The 25895-nt window shown below is 47.2% G+C and overlaps 1 protein-coding gene and 1 long non-coding RNA gene across 3 annotated transcripts in view; both read left to right on the forward strand.

Annotated features, from left to right (window-relative positions):
- Positions 1-3061: 3061 nt before the first annotated feature.
- LOC116896732 overlaps positions 3062-25895 on the forward strand; it is a 90563-nt gene continuing 67729 nt past the window's right edge. For both annotated transcript variants that reach the window (XR_004387363.1, XR_004387362.1), the window contains exon 1: positions 3062-3204. This is a non-coding gene — a long non-coding RNA (uncharacterized LOC116896732). The remainder of the gene's footprint in view (positions 3205-25895) is intronic.
- LOC116896731 (farnesyl pyrophosphate synthase-like) lies at positions 23981-25112 on the forward strand. The gene is given in 1 exon segment (XM_032898153.1): positions 23981-25112. A coding segment is annotated over 1 exon segment (1056 nt). The 5' UTR covers positions 23981-24002; the 3' UTR covers positions 25059-25112.

Raw genomic sequence — 25895 nt, forward strand, 5'->3', positions numbered from 1 at the left:
TGGGTGGAGAGAAAGGGAGCTACAGGCCAGCTGTATCTGCTGCTCTCTCTGAGTGTTTCTTCCTGAATCAGTGGCTTTAGACACACCCTCTCCTCATCTAAAAACCCTCCCCTTCCCTTCTCATCCTGCCGTCTCCCTCATCTTCTTAACTGGGGTCAATCGTTCCAAGTCTCTCAGCTCATGGGAGGAGAGTAGTGTCTGCTGTGGCAGACGGCCCTGTGTTCTGGTGATATCCTAGCTTTTCAGGTAACCCTTGGAGACAATCTTGAGTTCGTAGCCCCTTAACAATATGGAAAGTTAGATTTAGAAAAAGATGTTTAAAAGGAAGTAAGTATATATTTCCCTCTGCTATTCATATAAATATTCTGAAACTTACTACTACCACTACTACTAATAACACCTATAATAGCCTGGAAATCCCCTGGGTGTGACCAGTTAGTAGAGAGCTGACAGGGTGTGTGCACCCTGTCAGCTGCTGGGTGATAGCTAGGATTTAATTGCCCCTCCTAAGATTCAGCTCAGTAGAGTGAGGTGAACTAGAGTCTTCTGTACACACATGGTCTGGGGACCACTCTCATGACAGCTTCCACCTTACCCAGGACCTAGTTAGACTGTGGGTACGCAGGCTTCACTGCAGACCTCTTAGCCTTATTCCCTGGGGATTAGTGTGCACAATTAGCTCCAGGAGAGCCAATCAAGTCCTTGTAGATGTCATCACTCTGCGTCCTCTCTATTAGGATGTCACAGGTAAATTCTTGTGGCTGGTGCTGAGAGCATTTGTGTGCTGTCTTGCTCTGATGACATGGAGAATGCACTGGACGTCCTCCTTTGCATCCGCCTGCTAAATCTTTGCCTTCTTTCTGGCGTTGCCTAGCACAGTGTCTCAGACACAGAAGAGAAAGTCACTACATTAATGAATGAGTCTATTTCCTGTTTTCTTTGAAGGAGAGCCTCTGAGTGATCCGAAATCTACTGGTTGATTTGTGTTGTTGTTGGAGATGTAATCTGGGGTCCTGTACGTGCTGGGCAAATATTCCATTATTGAGCTATTCCCCAAGAGCTAGAACACTTGTGCCAGTGGCATTCGGGTAGGAGACATTTTTGGGGAAGCAATGTTTGTATCCAGAAGGCCTAGGGCTGTGGAGTCCTCAGTATAATGGATACTTAGAAGAGGGATATGGCTTCAGGTCTCAAGGACTGAGAACATGTCCCTAGTTTTCAGTGACTGGCTTTCATAACACCAGAAACTCCTCACACTCGTTACTGATTCTTTTCCTGGGAACTGACCCTTGTACCATTTGTTCTTCTGTTTTATCAGCTGAGTGATGAACCCTCAAAGCCAAGTGGGTCCAAACGGACCTGGCTGGTTCCCACAGATGGGGCCGTGGCAATGGCTTCCTTTCTTCTTCTGCCTTTAGACAGTTGTACTTCCAAATTCCTCCATTGCTTTCTAGGAGGGAGAACATTCCAGATCCAACCTCTCTTCTTCTACCACAGCCTTCTGTAGAGCCAGGCCTCTTTACTGCCTGTGCTTGTGGGAGAAGAAAGCTACTGAGATAGGGGAAGCCATGTTTAGCTCTTAGTTCTGTGAGGTGAGAGGGCCAGGACAGAGCATGTCCCCTTCTCTATTTCAAGACATTAACACCTGTTTGGGAAGCTAGAAGATGGAAGAGAAAAATACCCTTCTACCCTGTTCCTCTGAGGCTTGCAGGTAAGGTCATGGTGAAGGCAGAGGTGCCAGTCTCCCCCTGCCCTATAAGGCTGCTGTCTCTGAAAGATCAGTGTCACCTAGGCCAGATGGAGACACAGCCGTAGGAGTCACCATTAGTGACTACTCCCTTGTAGCCAGTACATAAAGGGAGTAGTCACCTAGTCACCTATATAAACACGCACATGCACACATATATGCACACATATACACACACTTATTTCTACAGGTGGATATGCATGAATGTGTATCACATGTACACATGTACATGTATATGAGTATAGGTGGATATACAGTCCTTCCCATCCTGGAAACTAAAATGTTTTCATAGCACATGCATGTAAGATGCCATAATACAGCTTTTCAATATTTTTTCTCTCAGAAAGTAGGGAATTGACTGAAGTTGAGGGCTGCTGTAGTTCAGAAGTCAGCTCTTTATCTAAATGTGGCCCTGGGAGTTAGACGGCAGATGGAGGGAATGTGGCAGTTTACAGGGCTTGGTATCAATGATTTCAACGAGCAAAGCCAGACGCATTCTTTTACTCACTCCATTGAGATCATGGCCATATGCTTCTGACTCACAGGGGACCACTAAATCTGGAGGCCACTCCACGATGCCTCCCCATCCTTAGAGTAGCAAGTGGCACTGTGGAATCTGTCATGTGCTTCACCTTGGGCCACTGATGGGGTCTGTGTGAAATGAGATCTGATTTGCCTTGGTTATTCTGGGATGTATGTTGGCTGCTCTGCCCACTTCGTCCATTCTGAGGTACTCCCTGGTCTCCATCCTTGGAGGCAGCAGCCAATTTGGAGCCTGCAGTTGTACACTCCCACTTCAGGTTACTTTTGCCAACACATATTACCTTATGCTTATTCCAGTTAAGTTTCATCTGCCTGCAGGCTGCACAATCCCCCGAAGTGTTCCGACGCACCTGGAATTTCTTACAAATCTCCTCGGTTTTTATTAGCCACAACAGTTTGGAAGTAGTTGAAACCTCTGGGAAGAGATTAGACAACAATTATTGCCTGTTGTCTGGCCAGGTAACTGAGCCAGCAGGCCTTGCTTGGGGTGGGCAGGATAGCATTTCTATCCGCTGGTCTGTCTTTTGAGCTCTCAGTTCTGGACAGGCACCAGAGAGCCCAACCTTGGGATGTATGTCTACACAGGGACCTAGAACAGTCTGATTCACAGGTTTTAGAAGATGCTGCCCTGGGATCCAAAGGGAAGTGTGTTATTTAAGGCCCACCCTGTCTGGTCCCCTTGGATATTTCAGAAAGTGGGGGCAGAAGAAGAGAGCTGAGGGAGGGTAAGGAAGCTTGCAGCACAGATTGCTATGCTGGGTCCTGCAAAATCATGTGGTTAGACATGGGAGGAGGGAGGACAGAAGCATGACTCTTAGGACTTCTCTGGAGAGGCTGGGAAATCACCATGGCCACGTCCTGGAGGCTGGGAATGAGGACTAGGTAAGGCTGGAAGCCACTGTCCTCATGACCAGGTAGGACATCAAGGACCCGTTAGTTCCACGTGCCAAGATGAGAAGATGAAGTGGGCTGCTGCTTGTGGGAAAGCAGCTCCTGTGAGCGTGGCTGGTGTGTGGGCAGCAGCTCAGGCTGAACGGATCCCAGAGTGTTCCAGCGAGCTAATCTTGTCAGCCTCAAGCTGTTCCACAGACAGTGGGTGTGAATCCAAACCCATCTTAGATGCTCAGCTCTCTAATGTTTCTCTTAAGAAAATAAAATTTAGAAAAGTTATCGAAGGTACACCAGATCAAAATCATTCTGTTATCCTGGGGCCAGTTACCTGGGAAGGTTGCACTTGTGAGTTGTGAAAGGCCAAGTGTGCAGATGTTAGACATGATGGGATGCGGTCTGTGTATGGGGGTGGATGTCTCTTCTCTGTCAGCTACGTCCCTGGATAAGCGCCTTTCTCTTTCTGCCTCAAGGACACTGTGTATTTCTGTTCCATGGTTAGAAGCAGAAGTCAGTGGCATCCAGGCTCCAGTCTCTTCTGTTGTCTCTGCTTCCATGGTCAGCTGACTGTGCCTGCCTAAATGGTGCACATATAGAAACTAAATCCTGAGGAAGGAGAAACCCTATGAGAATGGTAAACTCCCGACCGCATCTCCTGACTTCTAATTAATCCCTATGTAGAGAAAATACCTTATGTCTGTGTGGATGTGGCACCTGTCAGTAATAAATTCGATGACCTATAGTTTAGGCAGGATATAGGAGGTGGGACATCTGGGAGGCAGAAAAGATTCTGGGATAGTGCCAGGTGGGAGATTCACTGAGGAAGATATGGCAAGACAGATACCTGGTGCCTGAGCACAGGCAACCAGCCATGTGGCAAAATGTAGATTAGCCTAAGTGGGTTACTTTAAGTTAGGACCAAGTTAGAGAAGAGCCTAGCTATATGGCAAAGGTATTGTAAATATATTTTGAGTCTGAGTCTTATTTCTGGGAGCACGGGAATGGGAGGAAGAACAGCCTAACTTCCATATTCCTACTCTGCCAGCATCTCTCTGTCCTTCATCGTCCATGGCTGCAGGGAAGACCTGACACTGAAGATGAGAAATGAAAACTACCATCCTGGGGGATTACATGGAATTATAGTCCGGTTGACCTTGGGTCTGGGTCAAGCAGAAGGGGATCCAGAAGGGAATGTCAAGCCACACTTGAAAAGGGAAATCAGCTCATGGCTGTATCTACAACCCCTTTAAATAGTGAGTGGCTATTTCAGTTTGCTAGCATGCTGTAACAAAGCATCACAGATCACACGGCTTAAACATTAGGTATTTACTCATAATCCTGAAGGCTCAAAGTGGCAGTACTAGTGTGGGCAGGACTGCTGTCTCCAGGACTGTAAGGAGAAATCTGTCTGAGGCCTTTCTTTTTGGCTTGTAGGTGACTGTTTTCTGGAGTCTTCACATGGACTGTACGTGTCTGAGTCCACATTTCTTCTTGATACAAGGACATCACTCATATAAGATTAGGGACTGCCCTAATGGCCCTATGCTAGTGTGTGTGTGTGTGTGTGTGTGTGTGTGTAGCACAGAGCAAATCAACTTCTGGTTGGTTCTTCCATTGTTTTTCAAGCTCTACAGAGAATTCAGAGTGCACTTGGGTGCAGCAACAGCAAACCCCTTTCTCCATTCTCCCTGGATCCTTTACAGTTGTTCTATGTGCTGTTGTTGTGTGCATGCACGTTTATGTGTGTGAGTGTAGGTGCGTGTACGCCACAGCACTTGTGTGGAGGTCAGAGGGCGACCTCCACTCCCCATATTCACCTTCTGCCTTGTCTAAGTGTTTCTTATTGTTTATCAGGGTAGCTGACCTGTGAGCTTCTGGGATTCTCCCGTCTCTGTGGCCTATCTCTCCAGAGGAAGGGCGGGATTACAGACGTGTGCTGCTGTGTTAAACTTTATGTGGGTTCTGGGGAGTCAAATTTAGACCCTACATTGGCAGTGCAATTGATTTAAATATTGAGCCATTTTCCCAGCCTCGCTATTATTTCTCTCAGACAGGGTCTTACACTGTAGCCAAGGTTAGTCTAGAACTCATTACGTGTGGAATCCAAGCTAATCTTAAACTCAGTCTTCCTGCCTCCTAAGCACACTGGGATAACAGATGTGAGTCACTACTCCCATCTCGCATTCATTCTTCTGCCGGGTTTCTCACTGTCCAGGACAGAGCTTTGCTAAAATGACAATCATTCTTTTAGTCAGTGGTTACCTTGAGACATACCATTGACTGGGCTGTCAGGAAATAAATGGAAATGATTTACCCTTAGGTATGGCAGTTTGGCCCTACTGGAGCCTGGAGAGATGCATGTTCTGTCATCTTGGAAGAACCTTGGGGGGTAAAAGCAAGTGGATTCTGGCACAGGCATTACCATCCCAGAGGAGCAGAAGCAGTTGCCTAACGACTCAGCTTGGGGACACCATCCCAGGAGGAGACTGGGGACAGAGGTGCAAAAATTAACAGGCTGCAAAATTAACAGGCTACACAGGAGAGCCGTGTGGTAGTTCGAATGAGTGACTCCAAAGATTTATGTATTTGAGGGCTTGACCTCATGGAATGGTTTGGGAAGGATTAGGAGGTGTGGCCTTGTTGGAGAAGGTGTGGCCTTGTTGGAGGAAGTGTGTCACTAGTGATGGGCCTTGAGGTTTCAAAGCCCCATGACATTCCCTGTTATCTCTCTCTTTCTCTACCTCCTACTTATGGATCAGATATAAGCTCTCAGCTACTACCACAGTGCCATGCTTGTGTGCTTGCTGCCATGCTCCTTACCACAATGACCACCCCCTCTAACCTTCTTGAACCAGGAGCCCCACATTAAATACTTTCTTTTATAAGTTGTCTTGGCCATGGTGTTTTGTCACAGCAATAGAAAAGTAATTATGACAGACTGTCAACCAGAATCTTGACCTACCCTCAAGGAAGGGGAGAAATAGACACGCACAAGCTAAAGTTGGCACTTCTTGGCATTTGATTGAACAGGACAGCATTTTTTTGTGAGTGAAAATACACTGTGATCATCTTCCTCCTGGCTCCTTAGGAAAACGATCTGCAAGCAAGCTCATTAGTCAGGTAACTATGCGTGTGTGTGTTTATCCCAGGTGCCATGGCAAGATGTGCAAAATATTTTCTTTTTTTGATGCTTGAGGTGAATTTTATTAGGAGGCTCAATTGGAAAACTGGCATTCCTGTCAGATACAGTGTGAGCAAGCTGTGCTCAGCTGGAATTTTCCATCCAGGTTTGGAGGGCAGCGGTCATTTTCAGGACATTTGAGATTTGTAGATTAGAAATAAGTGGTCAGTCGGCTAGAGCCATGGGTCCACCTTTGTGTCCACTGGCACAGGGACACTGTTGGGACATGGTCTGTCATGCCATGCCACAATTCCATACTGCCCTCTTTAACTATCCAACCACTGGGGAATTCATGTAGCATTTACCTTGGAGTGGGAATATTTTTCCTGCTTTTGTTAGAATAAAACCAAAACACAAAGCAAAAAAAAAAATAAAAATAAAAATAAAAACAAAAACAACACATTTTCCTTGTGAACCCAAGTGAAAACAATACAGATAATAGGAAACAGAACAAAGAACAAAAATTCCCTTTAATTTGTTATTTCTGCAATGTCATCCCTCCACTCTCCATGATTACATGTTTATTTTTATTTTTATTTTTACATGTGTGTGTGCGTGCACATGTGCGTGCATGCGTGATGTACATGTATATGTGAATATGTGCTGTATTAGCGAGCTCCTTCTATATGGTTTATCTTATCCATTCTTTTCATGAAGAATTTTTCATATCAGTACATATAGATCTACCTTATTCTGTTAGTCAATGCACATTTATTTTATTTCTCTCCAAATATGGACATTTATTTACACTTCAGGGTATCATACTATCACACCAATAGTTCATTTTCTTTACCCATGTATTGATCCCAACCACCCTCGTGGCAATGTTCCCGAAGCCTGAAGTTCTAACCTTCTTGTCTCTGCTCTTGTCTTTTCACTCTTTACTGCTGTACCTTGAATCTGGAATGTCCCCCAAAGACCCATGAGCTAAAGGTTTGGCTCTCGGATGCTGTTGGGAGGGGTGAAGCCTCTATGAGACAGGACCTAGTGGGAAAACATTACATTGCTGAGAACATGTCACTGAAGTGTATCATTTTCCCATCATGGTGTGCTGGACCATCATAAGCCCCAAAGTAATGATGCCAAGTGATAAAGGCCAAAATTCTCTAAACTGAGTCAAATCAACTTATCTTACTTTTATTACCTTGGGTATTTTTATCTCAGAAAAACTGACCGGCACACTTACCAATAACACCCCTTCTAAAATGTAGAGACGTCAGAGCACAGGGGAATGGGGATTAAGTCTCAGTAATAGTCCCATGTCACAGAGATACGAGAATTTTACAGTGTAAAGACAGCTCCATGTCAGGTGTTACAACTCTTCCTTCTCCTCTCCCTCTTCCTCCTCTTCCCCCACCTGCTGCTTCTCCTCCTCTTTTTCCAGTTTTGAGGATGGAACGCAGGGCCTCAGCTCTGCTGGGCACTCTGCCACTGAGGCTGTATTCAGCACGACTTTCTCGTGTGCCACTTTGTAAATCATTGTCCACTGGGGACAGTAAGCGGCTGTGGACCTCCACTTCATGTGGGTGCACGTGCAGATTTTTTTCTGGATGGTTGTAGTGACCTGGGAGAATGGTGAATTTGGGATAAGGAAGGGGTAGAAGGCATTGGAAAGGAAGAAGGGTGGTGTGCAACTGGGATGCTGACAGCTCACATCATGCAGCTCACAATGCTGCCTAGGGCTGACCCCGCCGTCAACCAGCATGTTTGCCTGCTGACTGGGCTTGAAAGTTAAAATTGGTTTCTTGTGGATGCTGGCCAATGACTTCTTTGCCATGGGAGTGATTGCTTTTCTGCTGTGTTTGCAAGATGAGAATTCATTCTTTTTTAATATCGGTAATACACAGTAAAGAGCTTAATCCAATTTACAAAGAAATAAGATCACACAAGCCTTGGAAATACAATGTGCCTTTATGGCTCCAAGAAGACATCACTGAAGAGAGAGTGTCATAGCTGCATAGAAACACTCTCTCTCTCTCTCTCTCTCTCTCTCTCTCTCTCTCTCTCTCTCTCTCTCTCTCTCTCTCTGTGTCCGTCTCTCTGTCTCTTTGTCTCTCTGTGTCTGTCTCTGTGTCTGTCTATCTCTCTCTGTGTGTCTGTCTGTCTGTCTGTCTCTTTGTCTCTCTCTGTGTGTCTGTCTGTCTCTCTCTCTGTGTCTGTCTGTCTGTCTCTCTGTCTCTTTGTTCCTCTCTGTGTCTGTCTCTGTGTCTGTCTGTCTCTCTGTGTCTGTCTGTCTGTCTCTCTGTCTCTTTGTCTCTCTCTCTGTGTGTCTGTCTGTCTCTGTCTGTCTGTCTGTCTGTCTCTCTGTCTCTTTGTTCCTCTCTGTGTCTGTCTCTGTGTCTGTCTGTCTGTCTCTCTCTGTGTGTCTGTCTGTCTCTCTGTCTCTCTTTGTCTCTCTCTCTCTGTCTCTCTCCCTCCCTCTCTGTCTCACCACCATCATTCCTCCTCTGGACCAGGCACAAATATGACAGGACTGAGACTTGGAGCTTTTTAGGAAGTATCCTTTGACATTCTCATTTATCTATGCAAAAAAAAATGGGTACTACCTATCCTGCAAGGTACCATATTGACATGCTACTACTATTTATGTATGAAATGAATCTTCCAACCCATTCAGGAGAGAATTTATTTTAAATTTGTTGTTCATGTGGAAAGCATGCTTGCTCACCAGCTCTGCCTTTATGGCCTCCATGAAGTGAACCCTCATTTTCTGTGATGTGATCTGGATTTAAGGGAACTACCTGCGCTTTGGCTTGTGTGAAAAATGTAGCTCAGGTCTCTCTGGGCTTGGTTTGGCACAGGCATTGGTTAGAGGGAAGAGGTCTACCTGCTGATGAAGCTCTTACAGAGAAGAGTCTTATGGTCCACTGCTCCTTCTGCACCGCCACGCGGCTTCAGATTTGCTCTGATACCTGGTCCATGATGTAATGAGCTCATGGTTCTAAATCTCCAGAAGGCTATGCGGATCATCAGTGCGAAGGAAATTCCACCAAGCTTTGTGGTCTGATTTGCGTTTGGAATATTAGTTATGTGTCAAGCACAGTGCTCCACTTGGTTCTGTCCTTGGAAACTTAGACTTCAGCTCAGTATGTCAGGGTTGCAATGAGGGTCCGAAGAAGAATCAGCCTGAACCAGAGTGCAGAAGGTGAGTTAAACTGGGTTATAGCTTTTAAATAGTGTGGAGGCCATTGGGGAGAGCATGAATGCTAAAGAAAGTTAGTTAAAGACAGTTAAAGAACATTAAAGACAGTTCATGGAAACCACGGCTCTTGCAAGATGTGAGACCAGCAAAGTGGTCAGAATTTTCTTCCATGGAGTCGGGACCAGAATCTGTACATAATGGGACCACTTTAAAGGCTGTTTTGTAAAAGTATGTTTATTCTGCTGTTGAAATTGCCATCCTCAAGGCTTACTGTCTCAGCCTGCTAACTTAGGCCAAGTTCTGGAAACTTCTAGCTTCCATAAATCTATGGACTTTGAGACTTAAGCTCCTGAATAAACCCTCCCTTTCTGGTTCTTTCTGAACTCTGGCTGGCTGGTTCAGCTCAGCTGTTCTGGCTGGTTCAGCTCAGCCGTTCTGGTTCAAACTCTTCTTCAAGCTGACTGATTCAATTTGGCTTCTCTCTCAGCCTCTGCTTGGCCCCACACTAACTCTGGCAATCTGTTCTAATCTCTGGCCCCTTCTCATTCTCTGGTTTGTTCTGTCTTCACCTGTGTCTAGTTTGTTCTCTCTCTGTAACCTGCCTATGAACAACTGTCCCAGTAAAACTACCTCCTCTCTTTTTTTCTCCTCCTTTCTTTTTTTCTTTGTGATGGTCTCTCTTAAGTAGCTTCCCTTTCCTCTCTCTTCTCATGAGAGTTGAACATATCCTATTCTGTCAGATCTTTTTATAATTAGTCACTCTGCCTTCCACTCAATCAGACCCAACTTTCAAACATGGCTGCTTCCTTCTACAAACAAACTTTACTTTCATTACTTTGGATTAAAGGTATGTAGTAAGAGCATGTCTGTATTCCAGCCATAGGGATTAAAGGTCTGTGCTAAGGGCCGAGCCACACCACTAGAAATGGTTTTTTTTTTTTTTTGAGTAAATAACGCAATCTTGGGGTTCACCGTGTGATCAAATATTCTGCAACATTGTTTAGCTTTCATACATTGTTTTTGGATATTCCCCAGCACAAATGTTGACTTGCTGGCTTGCTATTGGGAGCTGATAGAGCGTCTGCTGAATCATACTGGGCCAGAAAGGAGAGTATCTGGAGAATTGGGCAATTCTTAAAGCCAGAAGACTCATCAGGAATGAGGGGCTATGAGCCAAAGGAAACCCAAGGTAGTCCAGAACATAAGTGGGATCTCTCTAGGGGAGAATAACTTGTCTAGAGGAGCCGGAGAGCCTGGGATGAGAATTAATAGTTTGGTTGTAAGGAGCTTCATCTAAATATACGGAAGTTCCAAAACCAGGTCTTATAACTTCCCTTCTTGGAGGAGGAGGGGACTAGGAAGAAAACAGACAAGTGAAGATTCTTTTACTATTTGGAGAGGTGAATTGTCCTGGATACAGCAAAATCCTAGTGCAGACAGGGAATCCACCTTCTGATAGAGACGGAGTCAGGGTGGGTCCTTGAGGAGATAAGTATAGGAAGGAGGTCTTCACTGACCGCAAAAGGATGAACATGTGGAGGGCGGGAACTAACATAATCTCAATCCACATCAGCCTGTGTACATGACCTGTGAGGACTGTGTCCCTTGGAGCTCAACAAACTTGAGTTCAAGCTTCTTGTTAGTCACTTGCAGGCTAGTCTAGTACTTCTTTAACCTCTCACAGTATGTCTATGTCTATGACATGGTCTATATGACTGTGTCTAATGGGGAGATGTCACCTACTTCACTTAATTTTATAAAAGAGTAAGTTAAATGCAGACTATGTATAAAGTGATCAGCATAAAACAGGTTCATTTATTCAAGTGACCCTATCAATACCTACTGTGTTCTTGAACCATGACAAGTCCTGTGGATAAAATGGAAAACAGAATTAACGAGGTCCTTCCTGGACGGGCTAATTTTACAGGAGATTTTTGTTTCATTGTTGTTGTTTTTCTTGGTAGCCAAATACCTTGTAGGAAGTTACTTCAAAGAGAAAAGATTAGTTTGGGGTCGTGGCCCATCAAGGTTTGGTGTCGGGAGTGGCTTGAAGCTGTAAGAGCATGAGGTAGATGGTTACATTACATCATCAATGAGGAAGCCAAGGGGTCAACCAGATGCAGACCTGGGCTACAACCACTAAGGCCTGATCTTGGTGGTCTACTCTGTCTTCCTCGATTCTGCCTCCCAAAGGTTCTACAACCTCCTGAAACAGCATTGCCAGCTGGGGACCAATCGTTCAAATACACAGGCCACATTGGAACCATTCTCTGAAACGTCAATGCCAAGTGCTCAGGATGCGTCAGTTTTGTGGGCTCGCTCTTCTATGCCTCCTCTAAGGTCTCAGGATGAAGGCATGGTCCCAGTCTGTGGTGCTAACTTGTGGAATGGAACCTTTAGGAGGTTAAAGGAAATCAGTTCCCAAGGCTGTACCTTGGAAGTGGATATTGGGTCTGCCCCTTCTTCTCTCTCTTGTTGCTTCCTGGCCACAGTGAGGTAAACCACTAAATTCTACCGCCTGCTTACAATCCCTGATGTTCTTTCTGTCTCACCACAGTTCCAAAGCAATGGTAACAAGTAACCATCGAAACCTCTGAAACCATTAGCTGAAACCTTCCTTCCTTCAATTTTTTTTTTAAATCTCAGGCATTTGTTTCAGTGACTGAATGCTGACTAACAGTCGGCAATACTCAGCTCTCCTCTTTTTACAGGAGTCAGTGCCTGCTCAGGAGTGAACACCACCATGTATGACATTATCAACATTATCGCCCAGGATCTCCTGGAAGAGTTCAATGGTGTATTGTTTCTGGGTACTGACTTCCAATGGGAGCCCCAAGCATGGGGGGTGTGCTTTTCTTGGATCCAGACTCAGGGTTCTACCATTTGCATACTGGCTTGGGGGTCCGCAGGGAATTCTTCATTTAGAGGAAGCTTCTGAGGTAATTTGAGAGCTGCCTTGGCAATCCCTGCACAAGCATACCAGAGGAGACATATGCCACTGAGCTCTGGATAAATAGATTCCAATAGGATAGTGACCAAACTGGGCCAATGTCAAGAACTGAGAGGAACAACAAGAAAATCTGTGAACCATTCTTTTGGGTGTAATTATTCCCTTGAGGAAAATTTCATGGTTATTTAATTAAAGTGTTTCACTTTGATCCAAAGTGTTGCTTTGACTCCTTGAGTATGAAATACAGCAGTTGTGAGAGCCAAGCAACTTGCTAACAGCAAATAGTTTACCAAGCACCCCAAATAAGACAAGATATAATAAACAATGAACTTTAGACAGCAAGTGTAAATGTTTGTGGGGAATCTAATTATCCTTCTTGTGGTGAACATTAACCCACATGCGGTTGTAAGCCTATGTTATCCTAATGGTGTTCGCCATTAGCCACTTCTTATTGCAGTAAAAAGAATTACAGGGTGTGTGTCCATTAGTGCATGCTGGGAACTGCACTGCACTGACATCTTTCCACCGGAGTGTCAGATGCCTCCGGTCTTCATTCTGTTTACGATGAAGAGAACCAAGTGCTTACGAGAAAGTGACATGTTTTGGTTTTGTAACAGAAATGGGGCACTCAGGCAGCTATTGACATATACATGCAACCCAGAAGTTTCCTCGCAGAGAGAGGATGTAGGAAGAGAATCAGAGGAGTCTAAGTTGTATCAATATCCTGGTCTAGATTGGACATTATGCATGACTGGATGTGGGTGGAACTCCATGAGACCCAGGAGAGACGAGACTTGAGTGTTCTCTTCTCATTATATCTACTTGTTCGTTTTAATTTTTCTATTAGTGTTTATAAACATCTACTGTATTCCGGGCATCTGGGATCAATCAGTGATTCCCCAAAGACTACTACTCTTAGGGAGCTTTCGTTCAAGTGGAGGGAGAGAGATTCCCCATGATGCACAACAAACAAGCAAATTACAAGGTTCACAGTGAAATAAAAAGCTGGGTAGGGCATGAGGAACAGGCCATGGCTTTACAGGGTGGGCAGAAGGGCAGAGAAGCTCAGGCAGTTAGCAGTGAGAGCTAAGGAGTGGTCTGGAGGAAGTAGGGTTTGCCTGAGAATGCTGCCTGCGGGCTATTGGGAGATCAGGGGAGAGAGAAGCAGCAGAGGCAAACAGCAGGATCAACCTATGGCCTCAGGGACCATACCAGTGATTTTGTTCCTACTGTTAATAAATGGGGGCTGGTGGGCACTGCAGTTGATTTGATCCCCTGGAATACACATGTTGGTAAATAAGTTCAAGGCATTGCAGTGCTGGGAGCTTAGATTACTTACGAGGTGTTTGGGTCATGGGGCAGAGTCCTCATAGGTCAGGGACTGTTAGTTACAGTGAGAGGGGCCTTTTGGAAAGCAACACTGCATTCATGTTCTGTCTCATCCATGCCTGCTTCTCCTCCCTCTTCCCCATGACTTGAAGCAACTCAGGTTCCCCATCAGCTATGGCTACCATATCTTGAGCTTTCCACACTTTGGGAACATGCATCAAGAAAAACTCTTTTCTTAATAAGCTCCCCAGGGTCTGTTACTGGCAACAGCAAATGGACTCCGAACAGGGGTCCATGGCAGTGTTTGCTCTCTAGTGAGGCAAAAATGATGTGGGCTTCAAACCCACCTGCAGACTGAGTGGCAAAAGGTATTCTCTGAAAGGACTTCAGGAGAGCAAAGTTGAAACCTCAGAGAAAGACGGTCACAGTGCAAAGAGGAAATTTCTAGGTTGATATTAGGGTTAACTTTGTAGGATTTCTGGGTAGATTGTACATGGTAGGATGAACATACGGAACCTCAGCCTTGGAAAGAAAATCCACACAAACTGTACGTTCAGCCCTGGGCCACACACGAGAATGATAAAGGCATCAGAGGTCTTTTTTGGGTCACTTGGGGTGTCATGGAAGGAGGCTGGAATGTATTCCCATATGCTCTTGGGGTTCTTTGCAGCATGGGTTGGGAGTGGGATTCCTATGTAGAGCTTTCTAATGGAGAAATAGGATAAGTTGCAGAAGATGCTAGCCTTGGAACAGTGGTGGTCTCCTCTCCTTCCTGTTAAAGGTAAGAAAACGATCTCATCCCAGCTTGGGGGCCGGGGCAGGAAGGAAAGTGGGCAAGTTGTTTCTGTAACATTCTTGCTGAGAGAATGTCAACCTCAGATATTTTCCTGAGTCACGAGACAGGGGGAAGGGGACAAAGGCCTCTAGCCAAGCAACTTTCTGGAAGCTGTGGCCGTCTGTTGGTAGAGCAGGATCAGATGGGTCTGATGACTTGTAAAAAGTACACTGAGATCAGAAAGCTGGTCTAGAAGGGATATGTTCACCTGGGAGTGGGAGGGTCCTCCTTGGGGTTCATGCGGCACTGCCTCTGGTCTAATGACTTCTAAGGCAGGGGGACTTGTGCTTTGGGCAACTCTAGCCCACTGAGTCCTGTTGACAGAGTAGACCCCTTCGAAATCTCCTGACTCTCCACTTCCCAGAGCTTTAGCTGTAATTGGTTTTCCCTCATCCCCTGTACTTCCTCCTATTGAACTCTTTTTCTTTCGTACTTCTTTTTGCTTCGACCTGCACTCAAGGCCTCTTGTGCCCTAAGTCTGCCTCCTATATCCACTTGACAGTTTTTGCTTCAGTTCTACCCAAAAGGAAAGTGGATCATCTAAGGAGCCAATAAGAATTATAGTGGCACCAACCCCTTGCCTCTTTCTGAAAGCCATGTTCCATGTAATATACATGGTTCTGGGTCTGCAAAGCATCCTGGTAGTGGCCATGCCCATAGGGTCCCAAACAGACTCTCCATGGGAACCTCCCTATACTCTCTCCTCCAGAAACTTTGGACTCACCTTTTGTTTGTTTTGTGTCAATCAACTCTCAGTGTCTGCCTGTACTGGCTAGCTTTATGTCAACCTGACAAGCTAGTATCATTTTGGAAGAAGGAACCTCAACTGAGAAAATGCCTCTATCAGATTGGCCTGTGGTACATTTTCTTGCTTGATGATTGTTGAATCTCAATATGGGCAGAGCCAAGCCTGGGCTAGTGGTTCTGGGTGCTGTAAGAAAGTGGGCAGAACTTGCTACGAGGAGTGAACCAGTAAGCAGCACCCTCCACGGCTTCTGTTTCAGTATTGCCTCCAGGACTCAGCCTTGAGATCGTGTCCTGATGGCCTTTGGTGATGGACTGTGATGTGGACGTAGCAGTGAACCTGACCCTTTCCTCCCCAAGTTGCCTCTGGTCACAATGTTTTACTTCAGCAGTAGAAACCCGAAGCCACTGCCCCCGAAGCCCCGCGTTTACAGGAAGCCATCTTAGTGCTTACACAACAGAACTGACCCCACTGAGATTTACTTTAGGACGATCATCGGGGTCTCATTAAATGTTTAGTAATTTAAAGCCGTGATGTGGGGCTGTCGCTCAGTTGGTAGAGTGCTTGTCTACTGTGCATGAAGTCCTGGGTTTGATGCCCTAATGCTGCATAAACTGAGTGTGGTGGTGTCAATCACGGCATTTGAGAGGCAGAGGCAAGACATTTGAAGGTTCAAAGCAGTCTTCAGTAACACAGTGAGTTCAAGTCCAGCCTGGGCTACATGAGGCCCTGCCTTGGGGGAAAAGTCTAGTTATAAGCACTGACCTTATTCTATAACCTCTGTAGGGCTCTGATGATATGGATATTAGCCAAGGCAACACTGACACTAATGTTTAATTTTTGGTTTATTTATTTTGGATTCTTTCAGATGACAGTGGTTGATTTACCTTTAGTGATGAGGGATGGCTGTTGGGATTTGTGACAAAATGAGGAAGACAGTTACCTCCAGTGAGCTCTCCAGGGAGTATCAAGCTTAAGTAACTCTGTCCTGGAATTTAACCTTGCCCTCCTTAATGATAGCTCCTAAGTCTGTCCCGGCCTTTGCAATTTGATAAGCTTGGCTTTACTTGTCACGTGGTCCTTAGCAAGCCAGCCTTGAGGACAGCTACCTGGTCCCGTCTCTTGTACTACGGTGGGCTCACAGAATGCTTTCAGGAGTTTTAACCAGAGATAGGAAAACGGACCTGTCTAGTACAAGTGACCAAAGCAAGCAGACTGCAGAGACTACGGGACTGCTCTGGTCCACCACTGAAGGCCATTAGCTCAATTCTGCCTCCAGCTTTGTATACCAAAATGCCTTCTTCGTTTCTTGGTCTCCTGGTGGAAGGCTGTGTAGTTTCCACTCACTTTGCCTTAAGGAGCTCTGAAAATAATTAGGTAAGGAGACAGAAAAGCAGCAGGTGTTCCTTAATGGCAGCTTGGCCAAGGCGTTAGGAATCCAACAGACGATCCGGATCAATTCCACGCAAGAAATGCTATTAGCACTCAGCTACAAGGCTACTGTCTAAAGAACAAGCTGTGGTTTCCGTTGTGTTATGTCTGAACCTGGGATGTTCTTCCTGCTGGGAGGAGCCTGGGTGGTCAGGAATTACTTTGTCAAGCTGGCTCTTTGGGGGCTGGGAGAGAAAACGGCTTCGAGCTTCCTCCACTGTGAATACCATAAAATCTACCTTGAAAAGCCGTGCAGAATTACAACTGAGATACAGGGCCTGGGGACTGGCTCCCTCTCACTTGAAAGAAAATGAAGGGAAGAGGAGAAGGAGTCTATCCTGGGATAAACAAGAGGGATCATCGTTCAGGAAATGAAGCTCCTGCAGTTATCACCCCAGGAGACACAGCAGCTTAGAAGGTACCCAGAGAGAGTGGGTGATAAGCGGCCCCTTCCAAGATCTCCCCCTGCCATGGCCAGACAAGGAGGTAGTGATAGAAAAGGTGTTTGGAGAACGTAGTGAAATCCTGGCTGCTGGAGATGGGCCAAAGCTAGGGGCTGTGAGGAGTCTGCTTCAAAGAGGCAAGCATCAGGCAGGTACTGTGCGTGTGCCGTGCAGGGAAGGAATTGGACCAGCACTGTGGATATCAGCAGATGGTGGACACAGTCCTAGCAAAGTGAAGACAGAGATGGAACCAAGGGCCTCGAAGGTGCCCCACCCTGCGACAGGTCTTGCCATGTAGTCAAGGCTGGCCTGGAACTGGAGCTCTTCCTGCCTTTGCCTCCGGAGTGCTAGGACTATAAGCAGGGCCCCCTTGCCTGGATTTGATTATGTTTTGGGGTTGGGGATTTAGCTCAGTGGTAGAGCGCTTGCCTAGCAAGCACAAGGCCCTGGGATTCAGCTCAGTGGTAAAGCGCTTGCCTAGCAAGCACAAGGCCCTGGGATTTAGCTCAGTGGTAGAGCGCTTGCCTAGCAAGCACAAGGCCCTGGGTTCGGTCCCCAGCTCTGGAAAAAAAAAAAAAGGGACCGACTAGGTCTTCTTGCTTAGAAAGCTAACAATAGATTATTCCTAGGAGGAGGAGAAGGGTGACTCAGCCATATTCATATCAGAATAACTGATGTCTGGAGCGCTTGGAGACCCTGGTCAAGCTCCCGGGGTGGGATACCCTACTGTGATTGTGATTATTGCCACAAGTTCCATGGGAGTCAAATGAAGCTGGAACCTACAGGAGAGTTGCTGTCTTGGAAGAGGTTTTCTCTTCTGTCTTTTGTTACTCCCTTTCTAAGCATCCGTGGCCCTAACAGTATGGACACCTCTGAGAGCCAGATGCAATGTAAGAACAGGCATCCAGTCCAGGCTGTAGAGTGCCAAGTATCTATCAGTTTCCCGGAGCTTCTCAGAAACACACTATTCAGAAGCCTGGGTTCTTAATAGGCAAGGGCCTGTGTTACTAAAAGTTTCTTTTTACTGAAAAGGGCACAGGAAAAAAACCCAGTAAAGCTGAGCCCAGCTCTTAAAGAAGGTTGATAAAACTGACAAAAACATATAATAAAGAAGTAGTTTATAGTGGCTCTCAAAAGACCAGGGCTTCTCTTTCTCCCCTTTAAAGGCAGAATTAATTAATTCACTCAGGCTTGAGCTCTGAACGCAACGTTAGTTCCGACTCGAGGGGTGCAGTTAAGTCCTCTGGACCCTGGATAAGTTTTCATTAAAGCAACACTATTTAAAACTATGAATTTAGAATCCTCCTCAGACAGAATAGGGCACCATGAACAGGGAAGAAAAGCTAACTGACAAGCTGTCCAAATAAGGGGACCTTGGTGACAGAGAGGCCATCTCCTTCCCCCTCTGTGATGAGAATATGGATGCTACCAGGGTGTTCTAAGGACCTGCTTCCTTCTGCCTGTGCTCAGCCTAAGGCTGCAGACTGTCCAGAAGCTATGCGGTCCCAGCAGAAGGATTTTCCTCGCTGGCCCCATGCTCTTTACATCCTGGCATGGACCACTTCAGAAGCTGTCTGGCTTATGTCTTCTAGAACTGAGTATCCGAGGACTGAGGCATTCACAGTATGGCTTCATTGTCCTCCCGTGGGGCTAAATTCACTGGGATCTCTAGGCAAGGCTCCTGTCCAATTTGACAGATTTCCTGGAAGGGAGTCGCAGGCTTCTGAGCATTTGACTGGAGTCTGGGTTGCTTGCTGTCCTGCCCATCTCTGGTTTGGATGCATAGGCGAGCTCGCCCAGTGTGCCATTGACCAGCACTGACACCTGGGGCCTCACTGGAGGTGACCTCTGGCCTCTCTGGGTTTCCCCCTACTTTGCTTGCCCAGACCTGCCTGGCTTCCTCTTTCTCATCTGGCAGCAAGATTTTAGCCTTCCTCTTGCACAGACTGCTCAGCCTGGGACCCGGAGCAATGAGGGAAGCCCTGGGAATGTCTGGGTGGAAGGGAGCTCCCGCCATGAAAGCACTAGGGAGACTGCATGACCTGTGCATGCAGATGAAGGGGAGTTTAAGATCGAACTCATTCAGTAATTCATTTATCCTATTAAAAATTTATCAAGGGTTGATTGTACCCTGAGCACTGTTATAAGTGCAAGGCTTACAGCATTAAACATACTTAATTTTATGGAAGTTATGATGGAACACGGGAAATAGACTTGCCAGGCATGCATAAAGCCCTGGTGCGACCCCCACACTCATAAACCAAAACAGTAAAATGGGGAAAAATAAGAATATCATGGAGAGAGAGAGAGAGAGAGAGAGAGAGAGAGAGAGAGAGAGAGAGAGAGAGAGACGAAGGTGGAGAATCAAAGTAGATGATCATCATGATTTTTAGATGCAGCGAAGGAAGGCATCACCAAGGAGGGGATAGTGATGGTCTCAGGATGTTAGGAAACAAATCTGCTTATCTGTGGATTCGGTAGATAGCATTTGAAGTGTAGAAGTGTCCGACACAAAGGCCCTGGGGAAGAAAGATGCCTGGTGTGTGCTTGGCAGCCAATGGGAAGGAGGAGAGAGAGGGAGGTGAGGGGAGGAGGAGGTGAGGAGCAGGGAGGTGAGGGAGTGGGGAGGTGAGGAGGAGGGAGGTGGGGTGGGGGAGGTGAGGAGGGGAGGTAAGGGGAGGAGGTGAGGGTGGGGAGGTGAGGAGTGGGGAGGTGGGGGTGAGGAGTGGGGAGGTGAGGGTGGGGAGGTGGGAGTGAGGAGGTGGTGGGGGGTGAGGGTGGGGAGGGGAGGAGGAGGTGAGGAGTGGGGGGTGAGGAATGGGGAGGTGGGGAGGGGGAGGTGAAGAGGGGGAGGTGAGGAATGGGGAGGTGAGGGGAGTGGGGAGGGAGGGGGTGGGGAGGTGGGGTGGGGAGGGGGAGGAGGAGGTGAGGATTGAGGGGGGGAAGTGGAGGAGGGGAGGGGGAGGGGGGGAATGGGGGTGAGGGAGGAGGAGTGAGGAGGTGAGGGTGAGGGTGGGGAGGTGGGGGAGAGGGTGAAGAGGGAGGAGGTGAGGGATTTTGGTGGTCAGGGGAGGGGAGGTGAGGAGGCGAGGGGGGTGAGGAGTGGGGAGGTGGGGAGTGGGGAGGTGGGGAGGGGAGGGTGAGGGTGAGAAGGTGAAGGTGAGGGTGAAGGGGGAGGAGGTGGGGGGTGGGGAAGGGGAGGGTGGGAGTGGGGAGGGAGGGGAAGTGAGGGGAGGAGGGGAGGTGAGGGGAGGAGGGAGGTGGGGAGGTGGGTGAGGGTGGGGAGGTGAGAAGTGAGGAAGGAGGACTGAGAAGGTGAGGATTGTGGTGGTCAGGAGTGAGGAGGTGAGGAGTAGGGAGGTGAGGAGGTGAGGAGAGGAGGTGGAGGAGTGAGGAGGTGAGTGGGGAGGTGAGGAATGGGGAGCTGAGGGGTGGGGAGTTGAGGTGGAGGAAGTGAGGGTGAGGAGGTGAGGATTGTGGTGGTCAGGGTGAGGGAGGTGAGGAGAGGGGGAGGAGGGAAGGTGAGGATTGAGGGAGAGGGTGGGGAGGTGAGGGGTGGGGTGAGGAGATGAGAAGTGGGGCCACTCAGACTCCTCCAACTGTGGGAGGAAATGAAGTGGGCACATCTATCTGTTCAGGCGGCCATGACAAAGTGCCATAGATAGAGGGAGTGTAAATGGCAGACACTTATTTATCCAAGCTTTGAAATCTGATGTCCAAGATCAAGGTGCAAGCATGGTCTGGTCCTGTTGAGGACCTTCTACTGACCTTCCAGTCATCTTCTACCTGCTTCATCTCCTCCTCTTATGCTAACCCCATCAGGAGAGCCCGCTCAGGGCTTCACTGACTGCGATCACTTTCCAGAGAACTCATTCCCAAGCCCCACTGCACTGGGGGCCCAGCTTCCATTTGCTAATGTTGGGTTGCAAACATTCACTCTGCAGCAGGAGCTACTGAAGGGGTTTAAACACTGAGAACATTAATCCAAAGCGTTTTGCCCTTGCTAAGTCTACAATGCCCTCTCCCTGCCCCCCCCCCCGCATCTCTGCGTTTCCAGATGCTGCCCTGGACTCTTTCTTGGGAACTTTTGGTGACATCGACATGGGTTTTACTTGAGAAATTTCAGAGGAATAGGAGCTGGAGAGATGGCTCACTAAAGTGCTTGTATGCAAAAAGGAGGGCCTGAGCCATCCTCAGAACCCACGTGAAAACTAGGTGTGGTGACATGTGCCTGTAATCTGCGCAGCAAGGTGAAATGGTGGATCCTTGGGCTCATCAGCTAGCCAGCCTGATCTAATTGGTGAGCCCCAGGCCAGTGAAGGATCCTGTCTCAAAAACACAAGGTGAGTATCTGAGTAACAATGTGTAAGACTGTCCTCTGGCTTCGACACAAGTTCATACACAAACTCTCACATACATGAGCATGCAATACACATGCACACACACATACACACACAGGCACACTGAATACACACACACACATGCACACATATGCATGTACACACATGCACACATATGCATGCACACACGTGCATACATATGTACACACATACAGGAATACACACATGCACACACAGGCACACTGAATACACACTCACATACACACATGCACACAAACATGCACACAAACATGCACACACATGCATACATATATACACACATACAGGAATACACACATACAGGAATCACACATGCACATACATATATACACCCAGGCATACTGAACACACAAATATACCCACACACACAGAAAAACAAACAAACTTGGATTCCCATTCCTGTGCTGCTTGGTGGTTTATGCAAATCTTTGCTATTTCTCCACCAGAAGAGACAGTGATTTTCTGCTTCTGAAGTTCACTGACAGCAGCTTTGAAGCTTTCCTGTGCTTGTACTTAGCTTAGCCAGTCTTAAGGAGCAGTGGGGAGTTGCCTGGCTACTGCTCTGACTGTAGATTAGGCCAAAAGGCTGCAGCTTCAGACATAGTAATCGCAAACTAGTCCTGGCTCGATTGAGGAGCTTGGCATCCAAGATCAGGGATAAACCTTGATTCTATCTGGACCTTTGCTGCAGTAATCAGGGCAGGGATAATGCTCTGTGAGTTCAGAAGCAACAACAAAAAACTACCTTGAATTGTAAACCACACAGCTATTCTTTCCTGTCTTTGGGTTTAGTAAAGCGACCATCTTCAGCTGGGGCTGTGTCTCAACGGGTAGAGTTCTTACCCAGCATGAACGAAGCCCTGGCTTTCATCCCCGATGTGGTAGCACACATCTCTACTTCTAGTGCTTAGTGTGTAGAGGCAGGAGAATCGGATGTTCAAGGTCATCGTCCTTTACCTGGAGAGTTTGAGACCAGTCTGAGACATTTGAGAACTATCGCAAAACAAAGCAGAAAACCCAAACCCAGCAACCATCAAGTGCCCGCCTTCAGTGTCCAGCCAGCTCTGTGAGAACCCTCACCAGGGCTGAATTAGCCACCCTTTTTAAAATAGAAGGGACTATTTTCCAGAAGAAGAAACTACACTGATGGTTTGGAAGTGCTGGAGCGGCAGACCGCAGGGCAACTCGGACACAGCAGGGCACACACTGCCCTCCCTTCAGTCTGCTTTCCATCCCAGACCATCCCTGCTAAGATGGAGGATGAACACAGGATTTCTGGGCCAGCCTCTGCTGCATGTGCTCTTGGGGACTCATCATCAGAGCTGAGCTTGTTCCAGCTCACCTTATGACTAGATCCAGGTCAGGCCAGTATTGACCTGCAGCGGCACAGAAAACAGAATTCTCTAAGACCTCAGGCTTGCGATTCTCTGGAAAGTGTGGCTATTTGTAGGATCCATGTGCAGAGATGGCTGTCATTACTATGCAAACTCACCAAGAGAACCCCAGTTGTGCCTCAGGAAGCCATCGGCTGACTAGAACTATATTGCCTGGCAGGTGCAGGAAGTGAGCTGAGGCCCACTGGGAGCTTCTAGGATGGCTTTTATTTCCTGTTGCAGGCAAAAATCTTTTTTTCTTTCCTGCCCTTCACCACTTCTTCTGTTTTCTGCTTTTGTATGAAATAGCTGGAGCTGAAGCAGTTTTTTTGTGAGCATGAGTGTATGCCTTTATAACGTAACAAAACCATCCTGGTTGTCTAGGTCTCAAATCTGGGGGTAGCATATCTCCATTTAACAAATATCTATGGTGCCTTTGTGTTCCGTGTACCAGTTGTGTATATACACACACACATAATGTTGAACAAATTTTTGACATGCTGGGTCATACATTCTACAGATGTAATAGTCAATACACAAACTTTGATCCCAGAGTTTCTAGGGCTGCAATGGATGAGAGAGGAGAGCAGTATATTCATTCAGACCTGTCCCCGGCCTGAGCTGAACTTGGCTGAGTTCTGAGGAGGGGAAGAGTGATGGGTCAATCAGGTCTGGCCTATATCAAACTCCTCACCTGGTCTCTGAATGGATCTGGCCTTGGTGATGGCATGGCTGCCAGAGGTGGTAGATGACCACAAAGAATCATTTCTGGCCACACCTGTGGAATTGCACACATGAACTCTGGGTAGCTGTGACAACTTGTATAAAACCAAACTCCATCATGGATCAGGGAGCTGGGTACACACGTCTGCCCTTAGTTATGGAACAATTGGGAGTTGGTAGCTTCTGGGATGTGAAGGGTCTGTTTTCTCCAGCAGTGGACTATGCATTGAAAGCACAAATTGAGCCTGGCAGAATCCGTGTTGAAGCACAGAACATTTAGCTCCTCTGTCAGAATGAATGGGGACCAGAAATTGGATGTTTATAACCAAGAAAAGCAGAATTTCATCCAGCACTTCTCCCAGATCATCAAGGTGCTAACTGGGGGTGAACTGGGACACCCAGAGACAGAAGATGCTATTAGCCAGCTCAAGGAGGTCCTGGAGTACATCACTGTAGTAGGCAAGTACAATTGGGGTCTGATGGTGGTACAGGCCTTCCAGGAGCTGGTGGAGCTGAGGAAACAGGATGCTGAGAGTCTTCAGTGGGCCCTGGCTGTGGGCTGCTGTGTAGAACTGCTCCATGCTTTCTTCCTCGTGTCAGATGACATCATAGACTCTTCCCACACTCGCCGGGGGCAGATCTGCTGGTATCAGAAGCCGGGCATAGGCTTGGATGCCATCAATGATGCTCTGCTTCTGGAAGCCTCTATCTACCGCCTGCTGGAGTTCTACTGCAGGGAGCAGCCCTACCACCTCAACCTGCTGGAGCTTTTTGTACAGAGTTCCTATCAGACTAAGATCGGGCAGACTTTGGACCGCATCACAGCACCCCAGGGCCGTGTGGATCCTGGTAGATACACTGAAAAGAGGTACAGATCTATTGTCAAGTACAAGACAGCTCTCTACACTTTCTACCTGCCTAGGGGGCTGTTGTGTACATGGCAGGGATTGATGAAGGAACACGCTAATGCTCTGAAGATCCTGCTGGAGATGGGCGAGTTCTTTCAGGTCCAGGATGACTACCTTGATCTCTTTGGAGACCCCAGTGTGACCGGAAAGGTCAGCACTGACATCCAGGACGAAAAATGCAGCTGGCTGGTGGTTCAGTGTCTGCTATGAGCCACTCCTCAACAGCACCAGATCTTAGAGGAGAATTATGGGCAGAAGGACCCAGAAAAAGTGGCATGGGTAAAAGCACTGTACGAGGCGCTGGATCTGCAGAATGTGTTCTTCAAGTACGAGGAAGACAGTTACAACCGCCTCAAGAGTCTCATAGAGCAGTGCTCTGCGCCCCTGCCCCCATCCATCTTCCTGGAACTAGCAAACAAGATCTACAAGCGGAGAAAGTGACCTCGAATTGTAGACGCTGGGAGGGAGGGGTCTCAATAAATTATTGTTCAACAACAACAACAACAAAAAAGAAAGCACAAATTGAAGGATTTTAAACATAAAAGGACACAATGTCGGGTGGATATGGGAAGAGGTGGGGATGGATTGGAACAACCAAGAATAATGACAATTTGTTGGGGGCCTTCCTGTCCAACAACTGCAAAAAGAGAGAAAGAAGAGAGAGAGAGGGAGAGGGAGAGAAGAAGAGAGGGAGAGAGAGGGAGGGAGAAAGGGAGAGAGGGAGAGAGGGAGAGAGGGAGAGAGGGAGAGAGAGAGATACAAGCAAAGAAGGAAATCCATTCCTAGTACTGAGATTTTTGTTTGTTAGACTCTGGTGTCTAGTAGAAACTTTGTTGCCCTGTTAAAGTTTTAACTCTGTCTCTGTCTCTCTATCTCTCTCTGTCTCTCTCTGTCTCTGTCTCTGTCTCTCTCTCGTGTGTGTGTGTGTGTGTGTTTGTGTGTGTGTGTGTGTATGTGTAAGCTTTGTCAGTAGTAGGTTTCCACATGTCTTTTTTGAAAGGTATTTAGGTATCTTTCTTAGAAGGAAAAAATGGCAGCTGGAGTCAAGGTGAGGACACAGGTCACTACAACATCTCCTGATGCTGAGGGCTGGAATGAAAGTCTCGGGGTGGATAAGACAGGAGATTTTAAGACAGAGGCATTCCCATTCATGTCTATGAAGAGAACCTGGGCTCTAGGTAGGCACCTTGGGAAGGGCGTTGCTTGCAGGGAAGAAAGGTTCCCTGGAGGGCTCCAATGGTCCCCTGCATTGACTCATTTGTAGACTATCCAATCTCA

The sequence above is a fragment of the Rattus rattus genome, chromosome 3 (assembly GCF_011064425.1).
Source record: "Rattus rattus isolate New Zealand chromosome 3, Rrattus_CSIRO_v1, whole genome shotgun sequence".
In the NCBI taxonomy this organism is placed as follows: domain Eukaryota; kingdom Metazoa; phylum Chordata; class Mammalia; order Rodentia; family Muridae; genus Rattus; species Rattus rattus.